Below are 26,570 nucleotides of genomic sequence, written 5' to 3' on the forward strand. Positions count from 1 at the left end.
AGATATAAATAACATTTTCATTCTACAAGAACCTAGACATGGCAAATTTGTTTGACGTAGATTTTGTAAGATGGAATTTAGATGAAATCAAAATGACAATTATTTCTATAGAAAATTATAGTGAATTCTCTATAAAAACAAATTAGTATTTGTTTAGGCATCTACTTAAAATAAATATATATACCTTCACATTTCTTTGTAGTTGAATTGTAGAAGAAACCAGTTTCACATTCACATTCATACTTCCCAGGTGTATTTTTGCACCGTGCTGTCCCACAAATGTTTTGATACAATATGCATTCATTCCTGTCTATACATATAAAATGTGCATTAATTTCCCAGAAAAGGGAATTGTTACGTTTTCATTCTATTGCAATTTTATACAATGGAATAAAGCTGGAAAAGTTCTGCAAATATTAACTTACCCAAGCAGTTATGAAAAATCTGAACATATAAAACACAAACAATGCAAAAGTGAAAAGGATATGGACATTTTACTAACTATAAGTATTTGATTCTAAAATGTTCATGAAATTGTTCAGGATAGTTATCTCATTTTCCATATTATTGCTAATTTAATTTTCCATGAATTGACCAGGAGAGCTTTCTTTCATGCACTCATTCTAACCTAGGCTTTCTGAAACTCCATTAATATCATCTAGCATGGACCATAGAGTAATAAAATGCATATCCAACATGTATGGAAAGGATTATATGTAAGCAGGGTTTTTTTTTGTTTTTTGGAGGTATATATCCTCTCCACTTTTAATTAAATATAATTATCCTTATCCATGGCCTAACATAGGGTGAAGAAAAAAATGAAGTTTTGTAAGCAAATCATCTTAAGTCAAAGCAAGAACTCATATAGCGACCCTTCCCCTTTCTTTGGTCCTGATTCAATTTCATGTAAGTATAGACCAAATTTGTTAACAAGCGTAGTAGATTGACTGAAACACTGTGTCAGCATGCTAACATACTAGTTTTCCATTGTATTAATGGATACTGATGGAATTTGGGCATTTATGATGTAGAAGTTAGAAGGGCTCATGGCTTTGTGATAGGGCATGGAGGGCATTCCAAATATAGACTGATAGGCTGGTAGAAATCTTGTCTGAAAGCCGGAGTGCTGTTGTTGACAACATTAAACTAGATGACAGAAGTTTTACTCGATACGAAACAGTTTCCTATGTTCCCATTTAATGTTCAGAACAGGGGCATTGAAATCTGCTTGTATAGCCGCTGGCACTATGACTGTTACAATTTGGCCTTTTAGTCTTATTTCATAACATAATACTGGTAATGGTTTTCAAGGCCCTACATGGCATGGGTCCGGAGTACCTCAGGGATCACCTGCTGCCGGCATCAACTTCCCTCCGCCCTGTGCGTTCCCACAGAGAGGGCCTCCTCAGGATGCCACCGGTCAGAGAATGTCGTCTGGTGGCCCCCAGGGGGAGGTTCTTCTCTGTGGGCGCCCCGGATTTATGGAATCGGTTGCTGGTTGAGCTCCGGATGGCGCCCGACCTTCGCTCCTTCCGACGCGATCTGAAGACTCACTTGTTTGAACAAGCTGGCCTGGCCTGATGGGGGATGGGTTGGGATTTTATTGTTGTTTTTAATATATCTATTTATTGTTTTAGCTTGGGCATTGTGTTTAATTCTTTTTTAACTTTTGTATCTTTGTATTTTTATATGTTTGCCCTGTTCACCACCCTGAGTCCTTCGGGAGAAGGGCGGTATACAAATAAAACTAATAATAATAATAATAATAATAATAATAATAATAATAATAATAATAATAATAATAATAATAATAATAAAATGAGCTTTTGTTTCCATACTTTCTGACTTTTTCCTTACCCTTGCAGTCCATTTTATTTGGCTGTATATAATAACCATCTTCACAGTAACAGCGGTAGCTTCCATGAAAATTAACACAAATTTGATCACATCCTCCATTTTTATTGATAGGGTCATCACATTCATTTATATCTAGTGGGGGAGAAAACAACTTATTGTCATATGCTGAACTGCCACGTGCATTTTCAACATGGAAATATATGGTGAAAAGATATGCCCTGTTATCAGTTAGTTTAGTGACCATACCTTCTTCACATTTATCTCCTTGCCATCCAGGTTTACAAATGCATGTGAACGTGGCTTGTCCATCTCTGCATTCTTCATAGCCATCCACATTGCAAGGCAGAGGATTACATTGGTCTGGTATTACTGCAGGGAAGATTACAGAAGCAGAAAAGTGCTAATATTATAACCAGCCCTCTTTTAATTCTGTTTCTCCATTTTCATCCTTAAAAAGAAAGGACTTCAATGACTGAAGATAAAAGTCATTGTATCCTACAGATCCTATTTTAATTTTTGCAGGACCTTTCAAATTGCTCTCAGATGCAATGCAGAACAACCTCTAATCTCTTTGTAAGTGAATGCTGCCCATTTATTGAATTTATTTATAAAATTTCCAATATAATTACAGCATTATCACAATAAAATACTCTATTGAGAATGAAAAAAATCATACCCCAAAAAATCATCTGTTCTTGTTCTCCATATAAATTAATAAAAAATCTGGCAGAAAAGGTTTCTCTTTTTCCCCCCACTAGCACTAGCAAGTTTTGGCAGAAAATTTGTTTAAACCTTTGCATGAAGGAAATCACAGAGGCAAAATTGCTACCATTAAAAATGCTGTTAGCTGTTCTTGATGTCTCTATTTCAATTGGTGATAGTATCACCAGAAGAGCTCCCTCAGCAGGATTATATAAGCATAGTAGTTCCTTTGGGTCATAAGTCAATAGGATTTTAGGTATCAAACTAGCAATTTGAAGTGAGCATTGTGACACTAAAGTAGCCCGTGGGTGTCTTTAAAGACTGGTGTCAAATCAGGGAATTAAACATTTTGTCCATGTTAAAATCTTAAACTTTTATCAAAGGAAGCCTCTTACAAGGTGCTATACAATAAATGAACTGAAAAAATATTAGAACATGCATTATATCAGTGTTTTCAAACTGGGCAACTTTGAAGTGAATGGATTTGCTGGCTGGCTAGGGATTTCTGGGATTGAAATCCCCACATCTTAAAGTTGCCAAATTATATTATATGAATAGGTGTTTGCCCAGGACTGGTCATAGTGAGTGAACCAGATATGAATAAAATAAAAAATCCATGCTACTTTGCCTGATGGGATCCTCTGTGACAAAACTGAATGAAAGAGAATTCTCAGACATCCTTCTTCCCAGAGAAGTCATTGAACCACAATGTATTTGTAGATTATGCCAAAATCAAAGAAACCATATTTTAGCTCAGTGAACTCAGTCAGTGTTAACCTGCAGCACTTGCTCTGCTGAGGCTACAAGCAAATTTGTTTTATTACAAAATGTTTAAGCTAGGGAAGCCTTAGTTATCAATTGCTAGATTTGTGTTTGTTTTGTTTTTCCTGTTGTCACAATAGTTTGTGCTATGACACAAGCCCAATTAAGGAAAAAATGAATATCAGTGAGAGCACTGATTCTCACTAGAGACCATTTAGCAAGATAACATGCTCAGGCTTGCCTATCACTGATTCCATCCCCAGAGTCTTTAATGACAATACAGAAACATCAAGAAAGAATTAATAAGAACACTATTTAATCTGAGATTGCACAAACTTTAGTGCAGCAGTCCAGTTCTCAGGTAAGATAATTAAAAATGATCCCCTTTACGCCTTATCTGTTCTCATGCATAAAAGGTAGAAACAGTTACTGAAAATTAAAAATATAAATTGTACTTTGGATCTTTTCAATTTCCTTATGTAATCTGAAGGAAAACCAGACAATAATTTCATCATTACATTTAAGAAGAAACCCTTATCAAGAAGAAAAAAACCTCACTCAAGTTGTTCCTCACCAATTTCTTTCATAGACTCTGCATGCATTTGTTTATTTAAAAAAAATACTTCCCACTGTTGCATTACAGGAATTAGATAAATGCATTAATGCAGGGGTTCCCAACCAGGGGTGCTTGCACCACCTGGGGGTGCAAGATCATATTCCAGAGGGTGCGAAAACTTGGGTTTTCAAAATTATAGTGTATATGTATAATTTGTTGCCATTATTTTGAACTTTTGTAAGGGGTGTGAGAATATATCAGAAGCGTTCTAGGGGTGCGGAGTATAAAAAAGGTTGGGAGCTGCTGCATTAATGCAATCAATGCTACTAATTGCAATTATTTTGCATAAAAGTTTCCATATTAGTTCAGAAAGTATAAAATGTGTAGGAAATCTTACCTGTTACACAGGACCGCAGATCAGCTGGCGAATCTGGAGTCAGTGATGGCACTCTGAAAATTCCAGTTCTGAATAAAGCCAGACAGTCTGTAAAAGCATCAAGCATCTGCTTACTGATGTGCAATAGCCACTACAAGCTGTATTACATGGTGCAGTGCTTCCTAACCTGTGTATCTTCTCAATGAAGTTATAGAAATGTGCATTTTAAATGCATTATTTAAATGAATAAAGGAGTTTAATCAGTTTTTTTCTTTACAATGAACAGTGTGATGCTGAGATTTAATGAACTGTGAAATTTACTATGCTATTATACAAATCAGTCAGTTTTCTGACAGTTTCTGACAAAAGTAGGGAATTGAAAAAATGATAACAAAACCAAGGCCACCCCGGAATTCAAAGGTTTTTCATACTCTGTGAAAATTGAGCTGGCTTTTTTTTATTTTTATTTGACCAGTATTAACACAATGTTATATATTCTAGTTTTATTATGAATGCAGATGATTTTGCTAAACAAATACCCTGAAGCAGATCTGGCTTTTACCAGAATAAGGGTTAGATGCAAAAGAGTGTCACTTCTAACCATCTAATTCAGGTAGACGTAAGAAAAAGCAACAAAAATTATAAAGTGATGGCAGAATACCTATAACTTGCATTTGATATATGAAAGTAATTTCAATTTTTTTCATTGTGGCTTCTTAGCTTTACTATAATAAATTAGAAGATTTTAAACCATATGCCTATTCATTTGTTCTATACCCCTTGTTCCTTATAATCCTGATACTTCACACTCTGTATATGCTAATGTCTCTAATAATAATTAACCCCAAAACAAAAACAAAAGATTGAAGAAAACAAATTGAGAGAGCGAAAACAAGAAACTAACATTGCAATTATTTTTATTTAGGGGGGCACCTAGAAAACTTAATTCTTTGGGGAAATAAAGTCATATGAGTAGGCCTATTTTTACTGTCATTTGTATTATTTAGCAATAAGATTTATTTAGTATTATAAAGGTAGAAATAATCACATGAAGGAGAATATTTGTAGCTCAGGGTTGAAATGAGAGGTCCTTGGTGCTCTCTGAGCTTGCTTCTTTTATTTAAAGATAGTTTCAATTGGAAAATGTGACAATCCTAGACCAGGCCAAATCCAAAAATGTCACAAAGCCATTAGTAAATAGCCCAACCAAAGAATCCCTAAGACCGCCGCCAGTCACACAGACAGGCAAGACACCAGAATATAAACTGACAGCAAACAGCACTCCTTACTAGCACTGATGATATTACCTAGTTAGGGTAATGAAATGTCTGCAAAAAAAGAAGCAAGCTCAGAGAGCACCAAGGACCCCTCATAATCACGTGAGTCTTTCTATTTGTTGTTCAAAATATGTAACAAAGGCAAAGTTGTTGCATGGAACAGCATCAATTCTACTAGGCCTCAGCATGCCCATTTCAGCTCAGAAATTTACACAAGGCTCCATGTTCTGCCACACTTTCAGAAAAGGGTTTCTGGGAAGGCCCTGCATAATCATTTGTGCCTTTCTTTGCTGTGAGGTCTTATATTTTAGTGTGATAGTGTAATATATTATTAAACTGCTAAACTATTGCCATTGGTTCATACTGAAGAAATATGTGCCCATATTAAGAGTAACAGAGAGACAAAGAATAGTCTTGATTACATGAAATCTGGGATAAGCGAATAGAAAAATAAAACTGTTCAAGGATACTCTACATAACAAACAAAGGTGATAAAATTATACAGAAGATATTCTTCTTTATGTTTTATTTCAACCAAAATGAATTAATTAGACAATAAAGTATTGATTAAATAATAAATTAATTGCATCAATTAACAAGTCAGTAATGGAGTTAACTAAACATTTTTAATAGAGATGAACAGAATCACATTGCAGGGGATATGCTTATGGTTTTATCAAGTGTTGCCGCTGTAAAAACAAGGAGTGTTTTATCCAAAATTTTCCTACAACTGAAAATTGTTGATGTTTTTAAGTTTCAAAAAAATCTGTTGTCATTTAAACTATAAAATACATTTTTATATAAAAAAATAAACTTACCTAAATACTTGGGATAGAAATAATCCTGTTTTTTAAAAAAAGAAAATAATTAGAATGTGTATTAATTGATAAGAGATATATATGGTTTGTTTAAAATAATGACTAATAGCTGGACTATAAGGTTATAAAAACATAGTTTTCTATATTTTATGTTATTAAATAATATTAGAAATTTAATCTGTGCTTTTTAATGTAAATAGCATTTATAAAATAAATGGATGTAACAAACCATCATTTTGAAAATGTATGAACTAAACACAATGTTCAGATATTTCACAATTATAACCTGTTTGCTGAAACCCATTTTATTGTAATGCCATAGAAGGATAATCTGTTTTGAAAGAAGGAGAACAGCTCTGCAAAAGATTTGTCATGGACCAAAGGGGCATTCTGGACTCACAACAGCCCTTATAGAAGATGTGTCCAGTGTGACCTCAGCAAATCCCAACCATCAACCACCCTAGCAACCACATTCTCAGTGAAGCATCCCAGATCTGGTCCACAGCAAACACTGTTAGGAAGAAGAGAAAAACTATTCTTTTCAAATTGGAAAAATGAAATATGACTTTTGATTGCTTCAACAACGGCAACCACAATATCACAAGGACAAATGATAAAAATGGTTACCAAGGCATGTGTGTGCCATGATTAGGACAAAATAAGGATGATTTCTCTGCCAAGATTATTTTAATTTTGGGGAAACAAAACACCATAGGTCAAAGAGCTCTTACCGTTTCAGGGTTATTTTCAAAAATTTCCCTGGCTTCTTCTCTATTGCAATATTCTTCAATACATTCCCTCTCCATATTCCCCTTCTTGCTTTCTTCCATAAAGGAATTTGCACGACGTTTTCTGACCAAAAACTCTGAGGCATGATTCTGAGATAAAACTAAATGAAAGCAAACATTTTGTATTAAGGACTTTCTCTTGTGTCATCATGTAATGCCAGAGAACAAAACCAAAATTCTTATGACTTTGAGTGCTGTTGTTATGTCAGCATGCAGAGCTGGAAGGGAATACCAAGCTTCCCTTGATTTTCCCAAAACTAACTCAAAAATGTGAAAAAACCAGAATTCCACCAATTCGCCACAGACACTTTAGTTTAAATGATTAAGAATACATCTTATAAGCTAATATTTTTAAATTTATCAAGTTCCTTTTATATAGCTCATCCTCTATCCTCAAGCATCCCTACAGACTGTGGCCTGTTTCTTGAACATTTAGATGTACTTTACCTTTGTTTTTTTTTTCTGTACTAATTCTGATGAAGAACTCTAGAGAACTCAAAACTTTCATTGTCTTTTATGATAATTTAGATGAACAGTACTTTGTTATAACCAAACTATGAATTTGGCTTATTTTCCTTCTTGAATCAATATGAGTATCTTATTTTGCTATTTTTAAGTATGCCAACATTTATTTGCACACAAACGCTCCTTCTTTTAAGAGATGCACTTCTGCATTCCCCCTTGAGCAGATTTTTTTTAAAAAACAAAAGACCACTCTAAGCAGCCTTTAAATTTTCTATATTTATAAATGTCATAATCAATCATCATTTTCAGTAGAATGTACATAGCTCTTCGTGCTCTCTGACCCTGGTAGTTTGCTTGGATCAGTTCACTGATAATATTACCTAGTTGAGGAATGAATCATCTGCAGGCAAATAATCAAGCTTAGGAAACAATAATTGTTCCTTTTTCCAACCAGACTTCTTAAATTGTGATGGAATTACAGATCTGAAACATGAGTTTCAATTCAAATGTTCCAGGGTAGAGAACTGAGGTCTATCTATCATTTTATACATACACTCCAAAGTGGGGAATTTCATACACCAAATGTCATTGTAGCAATCTTCCTTATATTACATAAGTACTAAGTGTCACAAATGTGCCATGGTGTTAAAAGTATCATTTGGGGTGAAACTTTGTTGCATAAAAATCCTGAACCCAAACAGCCATGCTGTAGGTAGGCATATATCATTATTTTTCCTGTTGATGTTACATTTTCTGGGCTTAGTCAATTGACACTGAAATATTCCAAGAATTGGCTGTAAATGTTTCTCTAGATAATGAAGCAAAGATAAAGAAATCATTGTTTGGGTGTCTTGTTTGTCAGACTTTATAAAAACTATGCTGTTAGGATTTGAGAAACAGAGTAACGGCGAATAAAGAATAAGAAATATAAAGAACAGTTGCCCATTGTACAACACAAAGCACATTGAAATAACTACATCCCTATTTCCAATTTGAAGTATTGGCAGATATGACAGTCTTGTTACAGTGCCAACACAGTGTCAGTGCTCTCTTCATCATTCCAATATTGTGAGGAGTAGTTCTTTTAGTGAGAAAAATGAATCTGTTTAATAACAAATGAAAGTGGTAACTGTTAAGTGCATAAACAGAGTGCTATAAAGCACTATGGAGAGGGGGTATATTAGTAAGTGTAAGTGCTATTGCTATTGCTATTCTACTGTCATATTCACTACCCTACTTGTAACATTTCGAATGTCTGTGAACATCTGTAAAGAACTTGTAAGTATGTATGTATTCAAATCTACTAAAAGATGTTGTGCTTAATTTTAAAACCATGTAGCTGTTTGGTTAACTTCTGTTCACTTAGGCATTCACAGAGACAAGGAGTTTGATCAGGAGCGCCTTAACCTTTGCAGTTCAGCTGTAAAAGTTTAAAATAACTGAATAGAGTTTTATCTGTAGGGCAGAATTACTGAACTTTCTGGCATTGCGGACAGGTGTGTGTGTGGGAAGAGGAGATGGTTTTGCGCAAGGGGTGGGCAAGGCACACATGCATGAAGCTCCATTTGCGTGAGCGGCATGCACATGCACACACTGCTTATGCAAATGGAACAGGCACGCTTCAGACGGCCTGATTTTGAACAGCTCATAGCCCCTGTTGTAGGGAATAGAAGACATTTTTGTACGTATGTCAAAATGTTAAGGTCTCTTCTAAATCTGATCTATTTACAATGTACATGACTAAAGATAGAATATATACTAATTTTAGGCTGTAAATATAAATGATGGATTCTTTCAACCTTTTTCCAATAAAAAATAAACAGAATATTTGAGTAACCTACCCCTTTTTATTAGGATACAGTTTATTAACTTCCAACAGGTACAGATAAATATACTGTAAGTTCAAAAGAAACACACATAGCATAAATAAATGTGAAACTTTTTCTTGAACAATTATTCAAAATCCTGGATGTTTTGTGTTTTCAAGAGCTTTTCTTCTAGTATAAAAATGATTGACACAAGGGTTCTCCTTTTTTTAGATCAATCAAATAATCTTCCATTGGTTGTGATAGGAACTGACAACAACAATAGATGCATATGTTAATATCCTTAGGAAACGAGACAAAGTAAAATGTTGATATTATAACCCTATCATGTATCTTACTGCACCAAAAGAAATTAGAAATCACTGCTTTTCATTTCTTTCTCTTTTTTTGCTCACTTTATCCCTCCTGTCCCCTCTCATTTTTCCATTATCATTATTTTATTTCTAATTTTTATTAAGAAAAAAACTGTTAATAAACAGTAATTAAAAAAGGGAAACAAGACCACAATTCATCTTATAAGGAAGATGCATATAAATGCATAAATTTGCATAAAAAATTAATAAACAAACAAATAAAATTCAAATGACTTCAGAAGTTTAAATAGTGCAACAAATCTAACAGGACGATGCTCAAAGATATTAACTGTAAAGTAATTAAGATTGGGAAAATCAAATACATAGATAGAGGACACAGAGATACGACTTACTAACACCATGCATATGAATGATCTAGGAATATTAGTGGACCACCACTAAATAAGAACAAGCATTTTGATGCAAAAGCTCAAAAGGCTAACCCACACATAGGCTACATTACTAAAGTCATTATATCCCATTCAAGGAAGAAAATACATTAAAATATTCTACAGTTACACCATACAAGAATATTTTGATCAGAGCTACCATGAATTGAAATCTGAAAACAAAGCCCTATGAGGAACAGTTTTTTTTAAAGCTAGGCATGTTTACTTTCTATAAAAAAGACTAGCCAAAGATAAATAATTGTACATAAATATCTAAAATCAGTGGTGGGATTCAAAATGTGAACAACTGGTTCTCTGTGTGGATGCCACTTCCGGAAGGCCATTCTGGGCCTAAGCAACAAAAAATTAGCTACCGGTTCTGCCGAAGTGGTGCAAACTGGCTGAATCCCACGACTGTCTAAAATGCTGTTATATACAAAAGGGGAAAGTCCTATTTTATAAAACTGAAGAAACAGGTGAGGACCAAATGAAATCAAATGGAAAGAAAAGTAGATACAGGCTGATTATTAAGAATTCCTGATTTTCTAAGTGATTTTAAGTAGTAGAAAAATCTGATTAGAATAAATAGGCTCATCTTAATGGAGGTCTTCAAAAAGGAGATGTTCAACCTTTTCTTCACCACGAACCCCCCCCTTTAAATATCTTTTGTGGCCATACATCATGGCAACAGACCCCCCCAAGACTTAACTCAAGATTTAAATATTAACATTTCTTCAAGCCTTCACATATTTCCTGTGACGACATCGTGGGCCCTCAGGGGTCCACTCTAGGAAACAGTGGATATAGATGTAGAATACTTAGGTTTTGTTTTATGGGAAATGATCTAGTTGTGACATACGTATTAAACTTTTAAAATAGTTTGTTGAATTTGGCTGTTGTTGTTTTTTCTGTTTTCCTTTTCTAAATTCCTTTTCAATTATTGCAAGTGCAATATACATAATAAAGATTTGAATTCTTATCTGAAACTTTGACTCTCATTTTGAAAGGATTTCAAGGAGGTCAGGCATTCTTGTGCTCAGTTAAGCTACAACAGGAGAACTGGTGACCACTTCACTTTATTTGTGGGAGCATTTGTATCTGGAGGAAAATAGGTAATATCAGCATTTACCAAACAGGCTGTTCCAGGACTTGTGGGAAGGTGAAAGAGGGATTGTTGAAAGAGGGACCCCTTCCTCTCAGGAGTCAGAAAGGTCAACCCACCACATCCTAGGCATGTGTGCATTTGTATGTGCTGTATTACACCACACAAAAGTAGGTCTTGCAAGTAATTATGTAGAAGTTTGCAGCCTTATTCTATTAGAAATTGTTTCTAATAGAAACATTTATTTGCTATATATTTTTGTGGCCTACAGGTATTAAGATTTTTTTTAAAAAAATATTACTTCAAATAAAGAAGTGATTTACATGCAGCACGTGCATTTTTCAAATCAGTAAAACATAGGCAACCTTATTGTTGCTTCTTGGTTACTTCTGAAAGTGCTGGAATGGGCAGAAAGGAACTAAGAATTTCAGCAATTCTCCTTTGGTGAGTCATTTTGCCTATCATAGTAAACAACAGAGCAGAAAATCCTTTTGATTCTAAAGTTCAGTGAAAGAATTTGAATCAATGCATACATAATCCCTCGAGAGGCTTTAACGTTACTAAATCCAGATCTTGAGAACACTCCATAGCTTTTAAATGTTTCAAGGAGAAATTTCATCAGCAGCTACTGGGGGGAGGGTGGGGGAGAATATCTGTGCATCTAAAAAGTAGCACCTTAAAGCTTAATAAAAGTATCACAACACAAGAGTTTTTGTGAAGTACAATCTCCTTTTTAGTTCTTGATATAAAAATGTCCTTTGGACATGAACAGGGTACATTGTTATCCTTTCTCCTTTTATTTTACTAGATGTAAACAAGGACAGAGAAGTTATCTACATCTTTAGCAACAGTAGCATTACTGTTACAATATTTGTAGTATTATAGATTTTTTTTCTGTATGTCAAATGTAACATTTTGTGTCATACCCCACATTCTCCATATGGGTAGCAACTATTTACTGTTGTTGTTCGGTCACTAAGTCATATCTGACTTTTTGAGACCCCATGGACCGCAGCACCCTAGGCCTTCCTGTCCTCCACTCTCTCCCGGAGTTGTTGCTCATAGCATCAATGACATTATCTAACCATCTCATCCTCTGCTGTCCCTTTCTCATTTTGCCTTCAATGTTTCCAAACATCAGGGTCTTTTCCAATGAATCCCCTCTTCTCGTTATGTGGCCAAAGAATTATGTTCTCATAACATGACAATTGGATAAGAGAATATAGTTTATATGGTGTTTATGATAACACAGCAGCTCAATATCTGTGTATCTTTATGTTCCGGGTTCACTTCAATTATTATACTCAATTATTTATGAAATATTGAATGGCACCTGACTCCCAAGATCATCGAATGTCCTTAAAAAGATCATCATTATTTGTGAAGAGGTAAAATAACCAATATCCTTAAGGATCTGCTGTTTTAGCATCCATACATGCAAGTTAACTTTTACCAGCTGCTCTCTGGTAATGCCCAAAAACTGTCAGATGCAATGACTGGATCTATTGTACATAGTGCACTAAAGCATACTTTGTTTAATTGTGATTCATTAAATGAAATATAATTGGTTGCCTTCATACAAAATAATCTATACTATTATATCTGGCTTAATATAGTGCATGAACCAGGCCAGTAAATAAATACTTGATAGGTTTCTGAAATCTGACCCATATCCTTCTCTAAAGGAAAAGTTCACTTCATTGTTGCCTTTCTCCATATGTCCTCAGTGGAGGCAGCCAAGTTCATCTATCAAGACACATAGCTACACATCCTCTGAAAACTTTAGTTTTCATTGCACAATCATAAGGAGCCTTGGTGGTGCAGTGGGCTAATGCCTCCTTAAGTAACACCAGCTGCCTGCAATTAGTGCAGGTTCGCATCCCACCAGGCTCAAGGTTGACTCAGCCTTTACCGAGGTAGGTAAAATGAGGACCCAGATTGTTGGGGGCAATAAGCTGACTTTGTAATAATGCCGCTGGGGGGGGGGGCAAAAGCCCTAATAAGCAGGCATATACATAGAATGAAGGCTATTGCTAAGCACATTGATTTGTGCTTCTTAGATTGTGAGCCGCCCTGAGTCTTCGGAGAAGGGCGGGATATAAATGGGATTAAAATAAAAAAAAATAAAAAATAAAAATGTCACAGTGCTGGAAACAGAAGAAATCTGTACACCAACACAGGAACATAGAAATTTAGCTTAGTAATACTTTCAACCAATGAGTTAATATAATAATGAAACAAGTAGCCCAAAATATACCTGTTTGATTTCTTTCTATATTGGGGTTGCTTCTGATAATAGACCTGATGATTAAATTTTATGTATACATGTAGTCCTTAGTTACAACCACTCATTCAATGACCCTACATAGTTATGATAAGCTGAATGAATGGTATTTATGATGGGTCCTTGAAGATCTAGCTATTGCAGCACTTCCTGCAGTCATGTGATTGCCATTTGTGAATTTCCCTACTGGCTTCCCACAAGCAAAATCAATGGGGAAGTTGGCAGAGATAGTCGCAAATCACTCCCATAAGTCAACCCCCTTTTTCTCCTGATAATCTCAGATATGGAGGGATCTTGTACTCCATAGCAAACCCTACCCACTCATACGCCACGGTTGTGCCTGCTGGTAGCTCAGACGGCTTGCAAGTGTCTGCAGTATAGACTGCATAGTGACCATCTGTGACTTCCACCAAACAGACTGCAGCTGCCATTAACCAAACCGTGGCCCACCTGCAACATGGAGTTTCTGTCCATAGCACTAACGCAGACCCCACAGCATCTGTCCAAGTCACTATGTTCTTGCCTGGGACTCCCATCTCTTCTGCTTAACAACTACACAGTTCTGCAACTAGGACTGCTGGGATTGCCATGCTAAGTGATGAGGTCAAATAATATTATGATTCATGACTACATCATTTAGGAACAGAAATTCAGGTCCTAATTGCATTGACACCTGAGGACTATCTGTATGGTATATGGTGATATAGATGTTCACTCAATTTTATTTCAAAGAATGTCACTGGTAATCAGAAAAATAATCAGAGATATCATGTGTATTTTTCAATAAAATTATAAAATGAGGGTTTAATCCAAAGTCATCCAACTTTCCTTAAACCTATATTGTTTCCATATAGCCATATAGGTAGCTTCCAACATAGTTGTCTAGCATAAAGCTTATTTATAACATTCAGCAGGCTAATTGGCTTATAATAAGGAAGAGCTGCTTGATTTTACTTTCAACAGATGTTGATCTTCATTCCTAGTGAATTATTTGATTTATGCAACAAAGATAACTGCAACACCTTTGGACCCACCAATCAATATTAACAAAAGGAGACAAAGTTTTCTTTTGGATATTTTCTTACATTTAGCTATGTTGTTAATTTGGTAATTTCAGAGTCTGTAACTAGAGATTATTCACATGAACATTCTGTATTAAACTGAGGTTGTATAATAGAACCAAAATTACCTGCAGGTTGGAAATGAAAATGCATTTCAAAGTTTCAAATGATAGCTAACATCTTGGGACATGCTGGGAGAAATACTTTGAACGCAGCCCCCACTTAGTCAAAAAAAGTGGGTGACCTGTGTAGGCCATAATTCAACACTGTAAAATTATATTCTAGACACTACTTTTCTCATCTTCAATTAGGCTCCCCCCCACTTTAAAGCTCAAAGTAATGGTAACAGTTGGTCCATGATCTATATAATTTATCATTAACTTACTAAAGAGTTATTTACAATAACACACTCCAGGTCAGACAGTGTACAGAGTTAGAGAGAGTTTCTTGTTATTCTTCCACATATTTAGATCACGTGGAATATTATGTATAATTTTCTTGGCCTTTTAGCTAAAATTAATCTAGTTTGTTCTACCCTTACCAACGGTAGATCACCCTAGCTTTTGCTGCAACTTGACATTAACTGATGCTGTAATGATCCTTATCCTTATCCAGCTTGAGGAAGAAAGCCCAAAACAGGTCCAAATTAACTAAAAAATAAAAATTAAAAAAAAAAAAGTAATAAAAAAACCCCCAAACCGCAAGTCACACCGAACTCTGTCGAAAGTTGGAAAGCAGACCAATTTTACTTACACGTCCTTGCCTCTGAGAGCGAGATCGCGGTCGCTGCAATAAAGAGGCCGTAATTAAGCAGGCAAACAACGTCCAGGAGTCTCATTCTTAGGGGAGAAGTTGAGAGTAATATAGACGAACGGGGTCGGTGTATCTTCTTTCGGAGCTAAGCAGCGGATGCTGGCTAGCATCTGCTCTCAGCGGTCGTCTGGTTGTTCACACAGTATCGGGAAGCGAGGGCAATGTTCTGCCCGGTTCTCGTCCTCCTGCAGAGCGGGAGGGAGAGGAGACTGGTTGGGGGATGGCCTCATTCGAAGGCAAGACAGTTCCTGGAAGCGGTCCTGTCCATTTCAAGCGGTGGGTAAACAGGAAGGCCGAGGGGGAGGACATTATGGCAGTGGCCCAGAAGCTGCTGAACCTCCCGCGGGGCTGAAGGGTTTGCTCAAAAGGACCCTGTGTGCGCTTGTGTCCTTGCGTGCGCGCCTGCGAGAGAAAGAGGCAGAGAGGAGGAGAAATTGCCGTTTGGTTGTCTTCGTTGCCATAACACGGAGAGGGGCAGTTTACTTCCTCCTTCCAAAATCAAAGCTACTGCTCGTTGGCAACCGTTAGGCTGTTTTTGCACAGCGAGCTAGAAACCAAGCCATCGGAGTTTTAATGCCTACGATCCCAGCCTCTCTGGCTGCTTCTGCAGATCTGTTTTATGCAATTAAAGGAAAATAAATAAAGGTTATTCTTTTATAAATTGTATAAAATGTAACACCAATGAATTGTATCAAATGTAACACTAAGATGTGGGGCTATTTTCCTGCTCAGACAGAGAACTCAGAAATGGTAATCAACAAATTCTTTTGAAATGTTAAAAAGCTTCCGAGAGACAGGAACATCGGACCAAGGTGGAAATTACAACCAAGGTGGAAATTACAAGTAAACGAGATAAGATCTAGATAAGATCATAAGGGATAGATGGTAATGGTCAGAAGGACCCCTTTAGAAATAGGAAACAACTTCAAAGAATGACTTAAGCTTCTTAGGAATGGCATGTATCCTGAAAGAGTATAAAATGCCTACTTTGAAACTTGCTTAGCGCGCTCTTTGAACCCAATCCAACTTGGGAAGGGTCTAAGAGGCCGTGTTTGCAAACGCTTTCTTTCTTCTTTATTTTCTTTATTATTTTCAATTTTCTTTTCAATAAATCTTTGCCTTTGTTAACCAGACTTGTCTTTGAGTTGTGAGTATCAAATTTTGGGATTTTAAATCTCACACAATCTTAAGACAACTGTTTTTTTCCAGAATAAACCGGTGGTGCATTTAATTTGGGGGGAAAGTGTCATGTGATGCCCACTGTTTATAATACAGAATGTTGCAATTTTAATGTAATGGACAGCTTTTTCAAGACTATCCTCCAAAGACAACATCAGTGAATTGCTATGGATGACTTTAAATGAATTACCATTTAAGTAACTCAGTCTTGGCTTTAATCACATATTACAATTGAATTCTAATTAGAGATAGCTTGTTGACGAACAAGAAAGAAATTTGCATGGCATCTTAAATGGCATCTGTTAGTGAATCCTATTGACCTAAATAAATAAATAAATAGACACATTAGCTTGTGTTACATTGCTGTAACAATACAATCCTACATGCACCTGCTTGTCAATGTTATACTCCGAAAGCTAGAGGAATCATGACCCATTGGTGAAGATGCCTATGGATTTTTTGTGGCCAAATAGTCCCTGAAATATCTGCAATTCTTAAGACAGCCATTTTGGGACTTTTGGGGGGAGGAGGGAATCACCAAAAGAATATTTGATAGACTGCATGGAGCTCCTTTTTTTGTACCCCTGATGTTCAGATTTGAACTGCAACCAGTTTATTGATATACACTTTCAGGGACTAGAATCATTTTATTTCTTATGAGTTTGATCATTTTAGAAAGTGTAGGAAAAGGACAGGCAGAGCCAGGGAGCAGAATCAAGAGAAGAATCAGTCTGGAGTTGTTACATTCTCACAAAAGACCAAAGTCCATCCTTTCTTGAATTGCATTCACTCTTATCTGGTGAGAATTTAGTGCTGGCTGTTAATTGACTAGATTCATGTGTATAGGCATGGACAATAAAACTGGAACTTAATGTGTAGACTCGATTCTTAGCACTGACTGAAAGCCCCAACAAGTAATAGCTTGGCTGATATCTGAAGCTAAACAGGAAGTTCTAGGGCTGTTGGTTACACTAGGAAGCTGAAAAACAAAATGTCCTGGAAAAATCAAGGGCAACCAGTTTTGTAACTCTGCCAAGTTAAGTAGCCAGATATACTCACAATTTTTTAAAAATTACTTCTTGTAATAGGACATATTTGTCTGATAATTGTCAATGTATAGTTTGTTTTTAAAAAGGTAAAGGTAAAGGTTCCCCCACAAATGTGTGCTAGTCGTTTCCAACTGTAGGGGCCGGTGCTCATCTCTGTTTCAAAGCCGAAGAGCCAGTGCTTGTCCGAGGATGTCTCTGTGGTCATTTAACAACAACAACAACAAAAACCCAACCTCAATCCAACCTTAGTTCAGACTTGAGGTCACAATATATGTACAAGCTTTTCTGATCTCAGTATAAGGCAACTTAGTAAAAAAAATGAGAGGAAAAAAAGGATGTGAAAAAGGATAAATACACAAGTTTTACTTAGTTTACCAAAATACACACACACACACATACACACAAAGAGAGAAAGACATCTGGTCAATATTTTATACATTCCAAATCCTTGTTTACTATGAAGGCTTGTAAATGATTCCCTTGAGAATGGCAACATTCTAATTAAATTTAAGGTAAACCAAATAGATATAGTGTATATAGAATTATTCAATAGTCATAATTATTCAACAAGCTAGGGTTAGTAGTGATGGAATACATCTTCAAATTAGGATAGCCAAAATAAATGAAGAAACTCAGCAAAACAACTAAAATGTATACATTTTGGAACATTTATCGTTTCTAATATAGTAAATTATGTTTTGCTATCTTGATACAAAAGAACAAATCTTGCCCTCAATCAAAAATTTAAGGTGCTTAAAACAGAATCAGGACAGTTCTTCAGATGACATCTGAACCACTTCAGAATCTGTCTTCTTTTTGTAATCCCACATTGGTCAGTTAGACCTCAGAAACATTAATAACAATAAAAACAAAAATGTTGCTAGGTGAAACTCCTTCAGAGTGGAAGTAGCAGAGCGCTCTTCTGAAAAACTTATTGCTACTGTATCAAGTATAAGGATTAAAATCTTATTGAACTTTCAAAGTGCTTGACCTCTGGAAGCTGGCCAAGCAAGTATCAATAATCCTCTAGCTCCTATTCTGCTTGTTCTCCTAAGGAGGAAACCTGTGGAAATGTTAAAACTTCTCCAGAACTGTGATCCTGCAGTAGACTAACAAAGTATTTTAATTTTTTTTTCCCTTTGGCGGTCAATTGTCAAGATTTGAGATTATACCGGACCGGCTTTATAGTTTTGTAAAATCTTCACTAATTATTTTCCTTTTACATCCGTCGCTAAATCGTTTTCTAGGAGCGCACGCGCACAGGGAAAAAAAAAAAAGCAGCAATCCAATTCAAGAATTCCAGGCGCGCGCATCCCTCACTCTGGAAACTAAATCCTGCCTCCTTGGGGGACTAATGATTGACGAGTGCCATCACTCAAGGCATTCTTCATTGGCTGTTTCCTTTCCTCGTTTACGTTCTGTCTCTGTTTGCCTCTCTCTCTCTCTCTCTCTCTCTCTCTCTCTCTCTCTCTCTCTCCCCCCCCACTTTCGTAGCTAAGGGAGACCGACGTAGTTACGCGTCCTTCCTGCGCCCCGTTGCTATCTGAGATTAGCCAATAAGCACACTTCAGGAGCGTCACGTGAAGGCGTAGAGGTTTTTTTTTTAAACCTGCGAAAGAGGCGTGGTCACGTGACTTTCTAGAAGGGCCAACCCGAGAATCTATGGCTACTCTAGGATTTCTCAGCGACGGGGAGACGAGAAGACGGTCAGGGGGCCTCGGGGGCGGGAGAGCTTTGTGAAACTTAATTTAACGTGGGGACGAGGGAGGCGCCCGGGTTGCTGTTAGAGGCCGAAGGCTTGGCGCATTCCCTTTTTTTTTTCCCCTCTGGCCACGCTGATAAATCACTGTAACAGGGCAGTTCTCATAAAGCGGCCCAAATCGTTCAGTCTGGTTTGCTGGTCGCGCTGGTACAACAGTAATTTGCGAGTCGAACGACTCGGTGGCGTTGAATAACTGCCTCCGTCCGCGGGCTTCTCTCAGGAATTTAAAATGGATGAGGAAATGCAATTAATGTTTAACGTTTATGCTGCTTTATTGGAGAATGCAAACACACCGTAGAATATAAAAGCCAGAAGCCGTTACTTTCTAATGTGGGACCAAAGCTTACAGTTATTTGTAAGTTTGTATAATAGCTCACAACGTCCACTTTTTGGGGGAGTATGCATATTTAGTCTATAGAGATTACCGTGTTTTTATTATTTGAGCAGTTGAATACACTATCGAGGAAAGTTGAATTTTGTCCGCAGAGAAGCATTTGATGGGAGTCATAGCAATGGCAGCATGAATCAGAATTATCTGTGCATGAATCACAGTTGTATTTTTTACATTTGATGTCGTACCCAAGGTGTCATGAAACACTCATGCCTGTATGAAGTAGCATTGGAAAATTAGGTGGTTCAATCTGAGAATCAAGTTGCAGAATGAACTTTAGTTATGATTTAAAAGCCATACTTGATCCAGGAAGCTCTCTGACTTAGCCACATTGCCTAATTTTAAATAAATAAATCCATTGCTTTTATAGTTAATGGTTCAAATTCCAGGGCAGTTAACTACATCTCTAATTTTATTTTTAAACCAAATACATATGCTCTATTAGAAGTTTTGGAAATATTCTACAAATCAGCCTACAGCAGATCTTATACCTGACTTAATTGAAAAATACATTAATATTTCATCCATGACTTACTTACAAATAATACATGTCACAATTGGATACATAAAGCTTTCATTACTATTAAAAATAATACTATTAACAATTTTATGATCTGGCCCTCTCTTTTTAAAATCAATTATTATACTCTACTTATAGAATGACCTACTTTAAATCATTTATTATAGAATGACCTCCCTGTTTATGTAAGGAGATTGTAAGATGATTCTGCTTTGTTTCTGCTAGTGGTTGTCTATTGTAAAGAACCAGTGCTTGCTCAGAACTGTGCCCGTAGTATAAAAATTGCTAGGAAATACTGTAGTATATGTTGTACTTAAATCACTGTTAATCATTACAATTTCTTTTCTGGCCTGCTTTGAATACAGTAAACTATTTTCTAAAATAATATACTTTGGATTTATGGCCCACTATTTGATCCATTTCACAATGAAGAAAGCTTTTAATTTTTATTCTATTTTCATTTATTCAACCTGTGTTATTTGTCCTTTTCCTTTGATTTTTTTTAGTTTTAACATTTATTATAAAAGTATTTTATGTTTTGTGGAATTCTGTGAATATCCTGTTTTTACTGAATGTAGCTTCTACAAATACATTTTTTGAGAATATTCAGTTAATTCTTTCCTGATTAAGGAATGGGGTAGGAATCTACAGCTATATATTTTCATATGCATAGATATCTAAAAAAATGCTTTTCTTGGATAAAAGAAGAGTGTGCTGCACTCTGGCTGTAAATATAACATTTTAAATAAGATGTGGCTCCACAAAATAAAAGCTCATTGTAGGAGAGTGTATGCTATGTTGTAGAAGTAGTTCTTTAGTGATATTGGTTTGAAAGAATAAAGAATTTATTGTGTATTCTTACTCCCCCCTATCTTTTTTTTGGGTGATAGGTCAATATTCAAATTGATCTTTTCAGCTGTGAGTCCCCCTTGATTGAATATCCTGCTATTACTCAATATACCATACCTGCAGTTTATTTGGTGTTCTGAATGGCTGTTGGAAAGGGATGTACAGTCTGATGGCCAATTGCTGCAGCTGGCTGAAGCGGTGGCGAGAACCTGTCAGGTAAATAACCAGCTTTAAAATACTCATTTTTTTAAGTAACTGAAGATTACAGATGGTACAGCAGGTATGAAGTTATTTAGACCTGTAGTTAACTCATTTTCACAGAGGATAGACTAAAGCAAAATATTATCTGAAATACTATAAGGGAGATTTTCTGTAATTTAATTATGTCATATATTTTTAAAAGTATAGTTGGATGCATGAAGTGTTATTGATACATGGGGGAAATGAGAATGGGGGGAGTCCATATTAAGATCAGAGGGAAACATAACACAAGATTATTATCCATTTTAGGTTTATGACATTTTTTTGGGTGCTTTTTGCCTATTCTGTTGGCCATGCTGCAAAGATCTTACATCAGGCATACTTCCAGTTATCCATTGCCCTGTTTACAGAGAACAGGGCTTATAAGAGAAATTTTTCAAGAGACTGGAAAAGTAATAGAAAGGAAAATAGCTATAAATAGTTAAGAGACAGAAGGTGAGTCGTCTGTTGGTAGCTTGTCCTGTAAAAGGCAACTCAGCCTAGGTGGCAAAAACCTGGAAATAAGCATTTCAAATCATTTAAAGGGACTTCATCTTAGTTCACTATAAATTTGGATTAGACATTTCTTTTGCACGTTGTACGATACTTTATTTACTCCACAATTAGCCTTAAAGATATTTTACTGAAGCCTCTGTAATCCAAACTTTGATCTTGCTAAAAGATTTCTACATCAGGGGTCTCCAACCTGTGGGCCACTAGTGGGCCGTGAGGGGTTTGCAACTGGGTTGTGGAAATGGCTGCTGAGAGCTCACGAGCATCCTCACTTGCACGATCAGCGTGTGAGCATGTATATACACATTCCATTTGTGTGAGTGGCAAGTGCACCTGCACTCTGCTTGCAAAAATGGAGCTGCATGTATGCTTGCTGGCCGCTTGTGTGAGCATTCCCTCTCAAGCTGCTAGTCAAACATTTTTTATCCAAACCCAGACCTTAAGAGAGATTGAGATTTGAGCAGCAGTAGCTTAAGTTTCTCCGTTCCGTCCCAAAGGAAGAAAACGGAGGCATAGACCAGTATTGCTCTCAAGACGCAGGTGCGTTGCTCGTTCGTGTGCGTGGCCTCATTGAGAGCAATCCCACTTTGTGCCTCTGCTTCTTTTCACTCGGATGGAGCAGAGAAACTCAAGCTGCTGCCGTTCAAACACGTTTTATCCCAATGGAGACCTTGGGGAGATGGGGAGCTTCATCTGAGTGTGAATGCAATGCTTGAAAATGCAGCGAATTGCTGCGTTTCCACGGCTCCCATAGGCACTCAAACACCTTTTATCCGAACGGAGATCTTGGTGAGATGGGGAGCTTGAAAACACAGCAAATTTGCTTTGTTCTGAACTGCCCCATTTGCACAGAGGGAGAATCCAGTTTCCCCATGGTCTCCCTTTGGATAAGAAGCTGATGTGCGCCTATCTGACATTTGAAAATGAAGCGATTTGCTTTGTTGTGAACTGCCCCATTTGCTCACAGAGGGAGAATCCAGTTCCCCCAAGGTCTCCCTTTGGATAAGAAGTTTATTAGCGGCAGCTTGGGTTTCTCGGCTCCATCTGAGTGGAGAAAAGCAGAGGCGCAGCAGCAGGATTGCTTTCAATAAGGCCAGCACACACAAGCAAGCAGCGCACCTGGGTCTTACTGTTTGAGAGCAGTCTTGCTGCTTCACCTCTGCTTTCCTCCACTCAGACGGAGCCAAGACACCCAAGCTCCTGCCACCGCTTGAGTGAGGAGGACGAGGAGGAAGAGAAGACCTGTGAGGATGTGTGCCATCCAGCCGGCCAGGCGAGGACTAAGTCGGGTGGAGTGGCTGACTGGCTGGGGAGGGGGTTCATGGTTGCTCATATGGTTGCCCCCACTGCCGGTTTAGATGCGGGTGCGAGGGACCTGACCCCGCAATGTGTCCCCACTCATTTGAAGGCTTCGTTCCTGCCCTCAAATTTGCAAGCTTTTCTCCTCTCCCTCAAAGGAAAGAAACCGCAGAGAGGAGGCAGATTTTGCAAGCTAATTGACTCTGGTGCAGCGGGAAGGGAGGGGGAAGCATGTGGTTTCGTAGTGGGTCAGAGAGGCCTTGGGGGCCTGTTCCATCACTAGACTGCCCCCCAGGGCCTTCCCCACCCTGAGATACCTAGTGCACTTAATGAGCTGCATGCATTTTAACGAGCAAGGGAGTGATCTCGTTCAATTTATGAAATTCACTCTACTAGTTTTCGATTTACGAGTGGAATGGGCAGGCTCCATTACACTCGTAACTCAAGGACTACCTATATGTATCAAATTTTTATCCAGAGGCAAGATAGTTTCTCTTGCTTCACAATACGAAATATTCCACAAATGCTCTTCAAAATGCATCTTAATATATTAAATCATTCCCTTGACGTTTTTAGTACCGTGTTCTAAATATTGTACAACTGAAATAAGAGTTAAGTCTTCCTCTGTTGCTTCCCCCCTCCTATATTTTTCCAGGTGTTTTAAAATTTTGTTATATACCACTTACTTTACCTCCACTTTGTAAAATAGATGAAATCTTTGTTGAATATTTGCCATTTGGTTTTGGCTGGTAATATTGAATGTATGTTTATTTGTTGTAAAACGTTATTTAATTTTTTAAGGACAGCATTCTAATTTCTTTTTGTTGGTATTTCAAAGGAAGGTGACATTGATTATGGTGGGTCTTGATAATGCTGGGAAAACTGCAACAGTAAAAGGAATCCAAGGAGGTAAGTTGCATATTCTTTTTTAATCTACAATTTTCAAAACATTGACAAGAATTAAAACACTTTTAATGTTTAAACTAGACTACCTGTTGTAATCAGGATGAGATACTTACTGTAATATTTTACTCTGTTAAGTCAAATATTATCTCATTGTTTTGAGAGAAAGAAAGTATATACATGGCCACCACGACTACCGTTCATACACACCCGAGAATTTAAAGACAAGGAAGCATCTCTAAGAATAATATATATACCTGGAGTTTTCTTGCCTTTTGCTATTGCAGATTTCATTTTTTAACTTACATCTTTCATTTGGTACTTCTGTGGTTGGTGGAAATATGCATAATTGTATGCTTGTCATTTGGTTTCTTGTTATGCATATTTTAGATACCTTGAATACCCTAAATGTCCTGAATATTTCCTCTGAATAAAAAGAGCTCCTCTATATCTAAAGGAAAGGGACGCGGTGGCTCAGTGGGTTAGGACGCTGAGCTTGTCGATCAGAAGGTCAGCAGTTTGGCGGGTCAAATCCTGAGTGCCGTGTAACAGAGTGAACGCCTGTTACTTGTCCCAGCTTCTGCCAACCTAGCAGTTCGAAAGCACATAAAAATGCAAGTAGAAAAATAGGGACCACCACGGTGGGAAGGTAACAGCGTTCCGTGCGCCTTTGGCGTCTAGTCATGCCGGCCACATGACCACAGAGACATCCTCGGACAAGCGCTGGCTCTTCGGCTTTGAAATGGAGATGAGCACTGGCCCCTAGAGTTGGAAATGACTAGCACGCATGTGCGGGGGAACCTTTACCTTTACCTTTTATACCTAAAGGCTTATCTGCCCCATTGATTTAAATGACTGTTCTTTAAAGTCAGGAAAGTCTGTCTCTGTTTGTTAGGGAATTCCAGTTCATGCAGGATAATCACAAAAGAACATTCAGTTCCCTCAGTATATCAACACTGCATATGGAATTTTCTAGATCCTGGCTAATGTTTCATTCAAATTCTTCTGGTATAGATAAGGTCTGAAATAAATTTTCAGTAAAAGCATGCTTTATTGTAATATTACTGTTGCTTTGAAACATTTATTAGCTTCAATATGCTCATAAGCTAATGATTAATAGCATTTTTTACTTGTGCAATAAAATATTTAGCAGTCCTCTGTTATAGCTTGGAATTAATGAGGGATAATTGGTCATATCAGAATTCACAATAGGTTGAGTTATAATAAATGTTTGTTTTCATATAGAAATATATTTACCTGCTGCTTAGATATTGTTATATATAGGACAGTTTATAATTTGTAACTATTACATAAGTATAAATGTTTGTACAATTCATGAGTAATGTAATATCAGAATATCCCCCATGTTTCTTCTCTTTACTCTTATTCTACAAGTATGAAACCCTGTAATTTCTTCTCAGCTCCAGATAATTGCTGACCCTCTGTTCTGTTTACCATATTGTTTTTGGGAAAATCTAAAAAGTTGGGAATGTATTTATTTTATTTATTTGTATCCTGCCTTTATTATTTTTACAATTAACTCAATACTGCCTATTCTTTGAAATGTACCTGTGGGAGACCCAAACAATCCGATACATTATTAGATTATTAAAATAAATCAAAATTCTTATTCAAGCTTCATCAAACAACTGCCTCTCATAATATATTTTAATTTTGTCAGAATCCCCTGAAGATGTGGCTCCAACAGTTGGCTTTTCTAAAATTGATCTTAAACAACGATGGTTTGAAGTAACAATTTTTGACTTAGGAGGTGGAAAACGTATCCGGGGCATTTGGAAAAATTACTATGCTGAATCCTATGGAGTAATATTTGTTGTGGATTCAAGTGATGTGGAAAGAATGGAAGAGACAAAAGAAACAATCTCAGAAGTTCTAAGACATCCCAAGATATCAGGGAAACCTGTATTAGTGTAAGTAACATAAATTTAAAGATATTTAAATATTATATATTGAAAATGATTGTACTACTGTTAAAATAATTAGAAATAATAGGAAAATTATGTTACATAAATAAAGCCCATAATGGCTCTATGTATTCTTTTTATATGCTAGTTTTTTGTATGGTAGTAAACCTTTGGCTATTATGATTATTGTAACTATTTTATTTTAACTAGTAATGATAGATGCAGTATTAAAATATAAATGGTCTATTAAAACATCATTAAAGAGATATGCATGCCCAACACCAGAGGGTGCAATTGATGCATTCTAAATATTGTTAACTTCTGAGAACTGACATTATCAAACAATCTAAAAAAAATAACCATATGTTAAGATGGTTCTCATTGGATAGAATTTTCAAAGAAATATTATGATGGGTAACATTTTCTCATAAATGTTCTTGATACAAAAGCCCTTACAAGGTTGCAACATTTTGAACTTTTCCATAGTGCATTTGTAGAAAGAAGGGCATTT

General features: G+C 36.6%; 2 protein-coding genes across 4 annotated transcripts in view; one reads left to right on the top strand and one right to left on the bottom strand.

The window, feature by feature from the left end:
• PROS1 (protein S) overlaps positions 1-26,570 on the bottom strand; it is a 53,671-nt gene that overhangs the window by 14,561 nt on the left and 12,540 nt on the right. Inside the window, exons 2-9 of the mRNA XM_083362029.1 lie at positions 21,297-21,388; positions 15,370-15,614; positions 7,080-7,237; positions 6,349-6,373; positions 4,275-4,361; positions 2,104-2,226; positions 1,858-1,989; positions 185-310 (exon numbers count right to left, since the gene is read on the bottom strand). Coding sequence (XP_083218155.1) covers positions 185-310; positions 1,858-1,989; positions 2,104-2,226; positions 4,275-4,361; positions 6,349-6,373; positions 7,080-7,237; positions 15,370-15,454 — 736 coding nt within the window. The 5' untranslated portion in view covers positions 15,455-15,614; positions 21,297-21,388. The remainder of the gene's footprint in view (positions 1-184; positions 311-1,857; positions 1,990-2,103; positions 2,227-4,274; positions 4,362-6,348; positions 6,374-7,079; positions 7,238-15,369; positions 15,615-21,296; positions 21,389-26,570) is intronic.
• The window catches only part of ARL13B (ARF like GTPase 13B), a 44,110-nt gene continuing 36,843 nt past the window's right edge, over positions 19,304-26,570 (top strand). For 2 of the 3 annotated variants that reach the window (XM_083362032.1, XM_083362030.1), the window contains exons 1-4: positions 19,317-19,774; positions 21,221-21,395; positions 24,070-24,140; positions 25,816-26,065. In XM_083362032.1, the coding sequence (XP_083218158.1) occupies positions 21,337-21,395; positions 24,070-24,140; positions 25,816-26,065 (380 nt within the window). In that variant the 5' untranslated portion in view covers positions 19,317-19,774; positions 21,221-21,336. Of the gene's footprint in view, positions 19,775-21,220; positions 21,396-24,069; positions 24,141-25,815; positions 26,066-26,570 lie in introns of all 3 variants that reach the window. The other variant, XM_083362031.1, reaches the window with a different exon arrangement.

The sequence above is a fragment of the Vipera ursinii genome (assembly GCF_947247035.1).
Source record: "Vipera ursinii genome assembly, chromosome: 4".
Taxonomy (NCBI): domain Eukaryota; kingdom Metazoa; phylum Chordata; class Lepidosauria; order Squamata; family Viperidae; genus Vipera; species Vipera ursinii.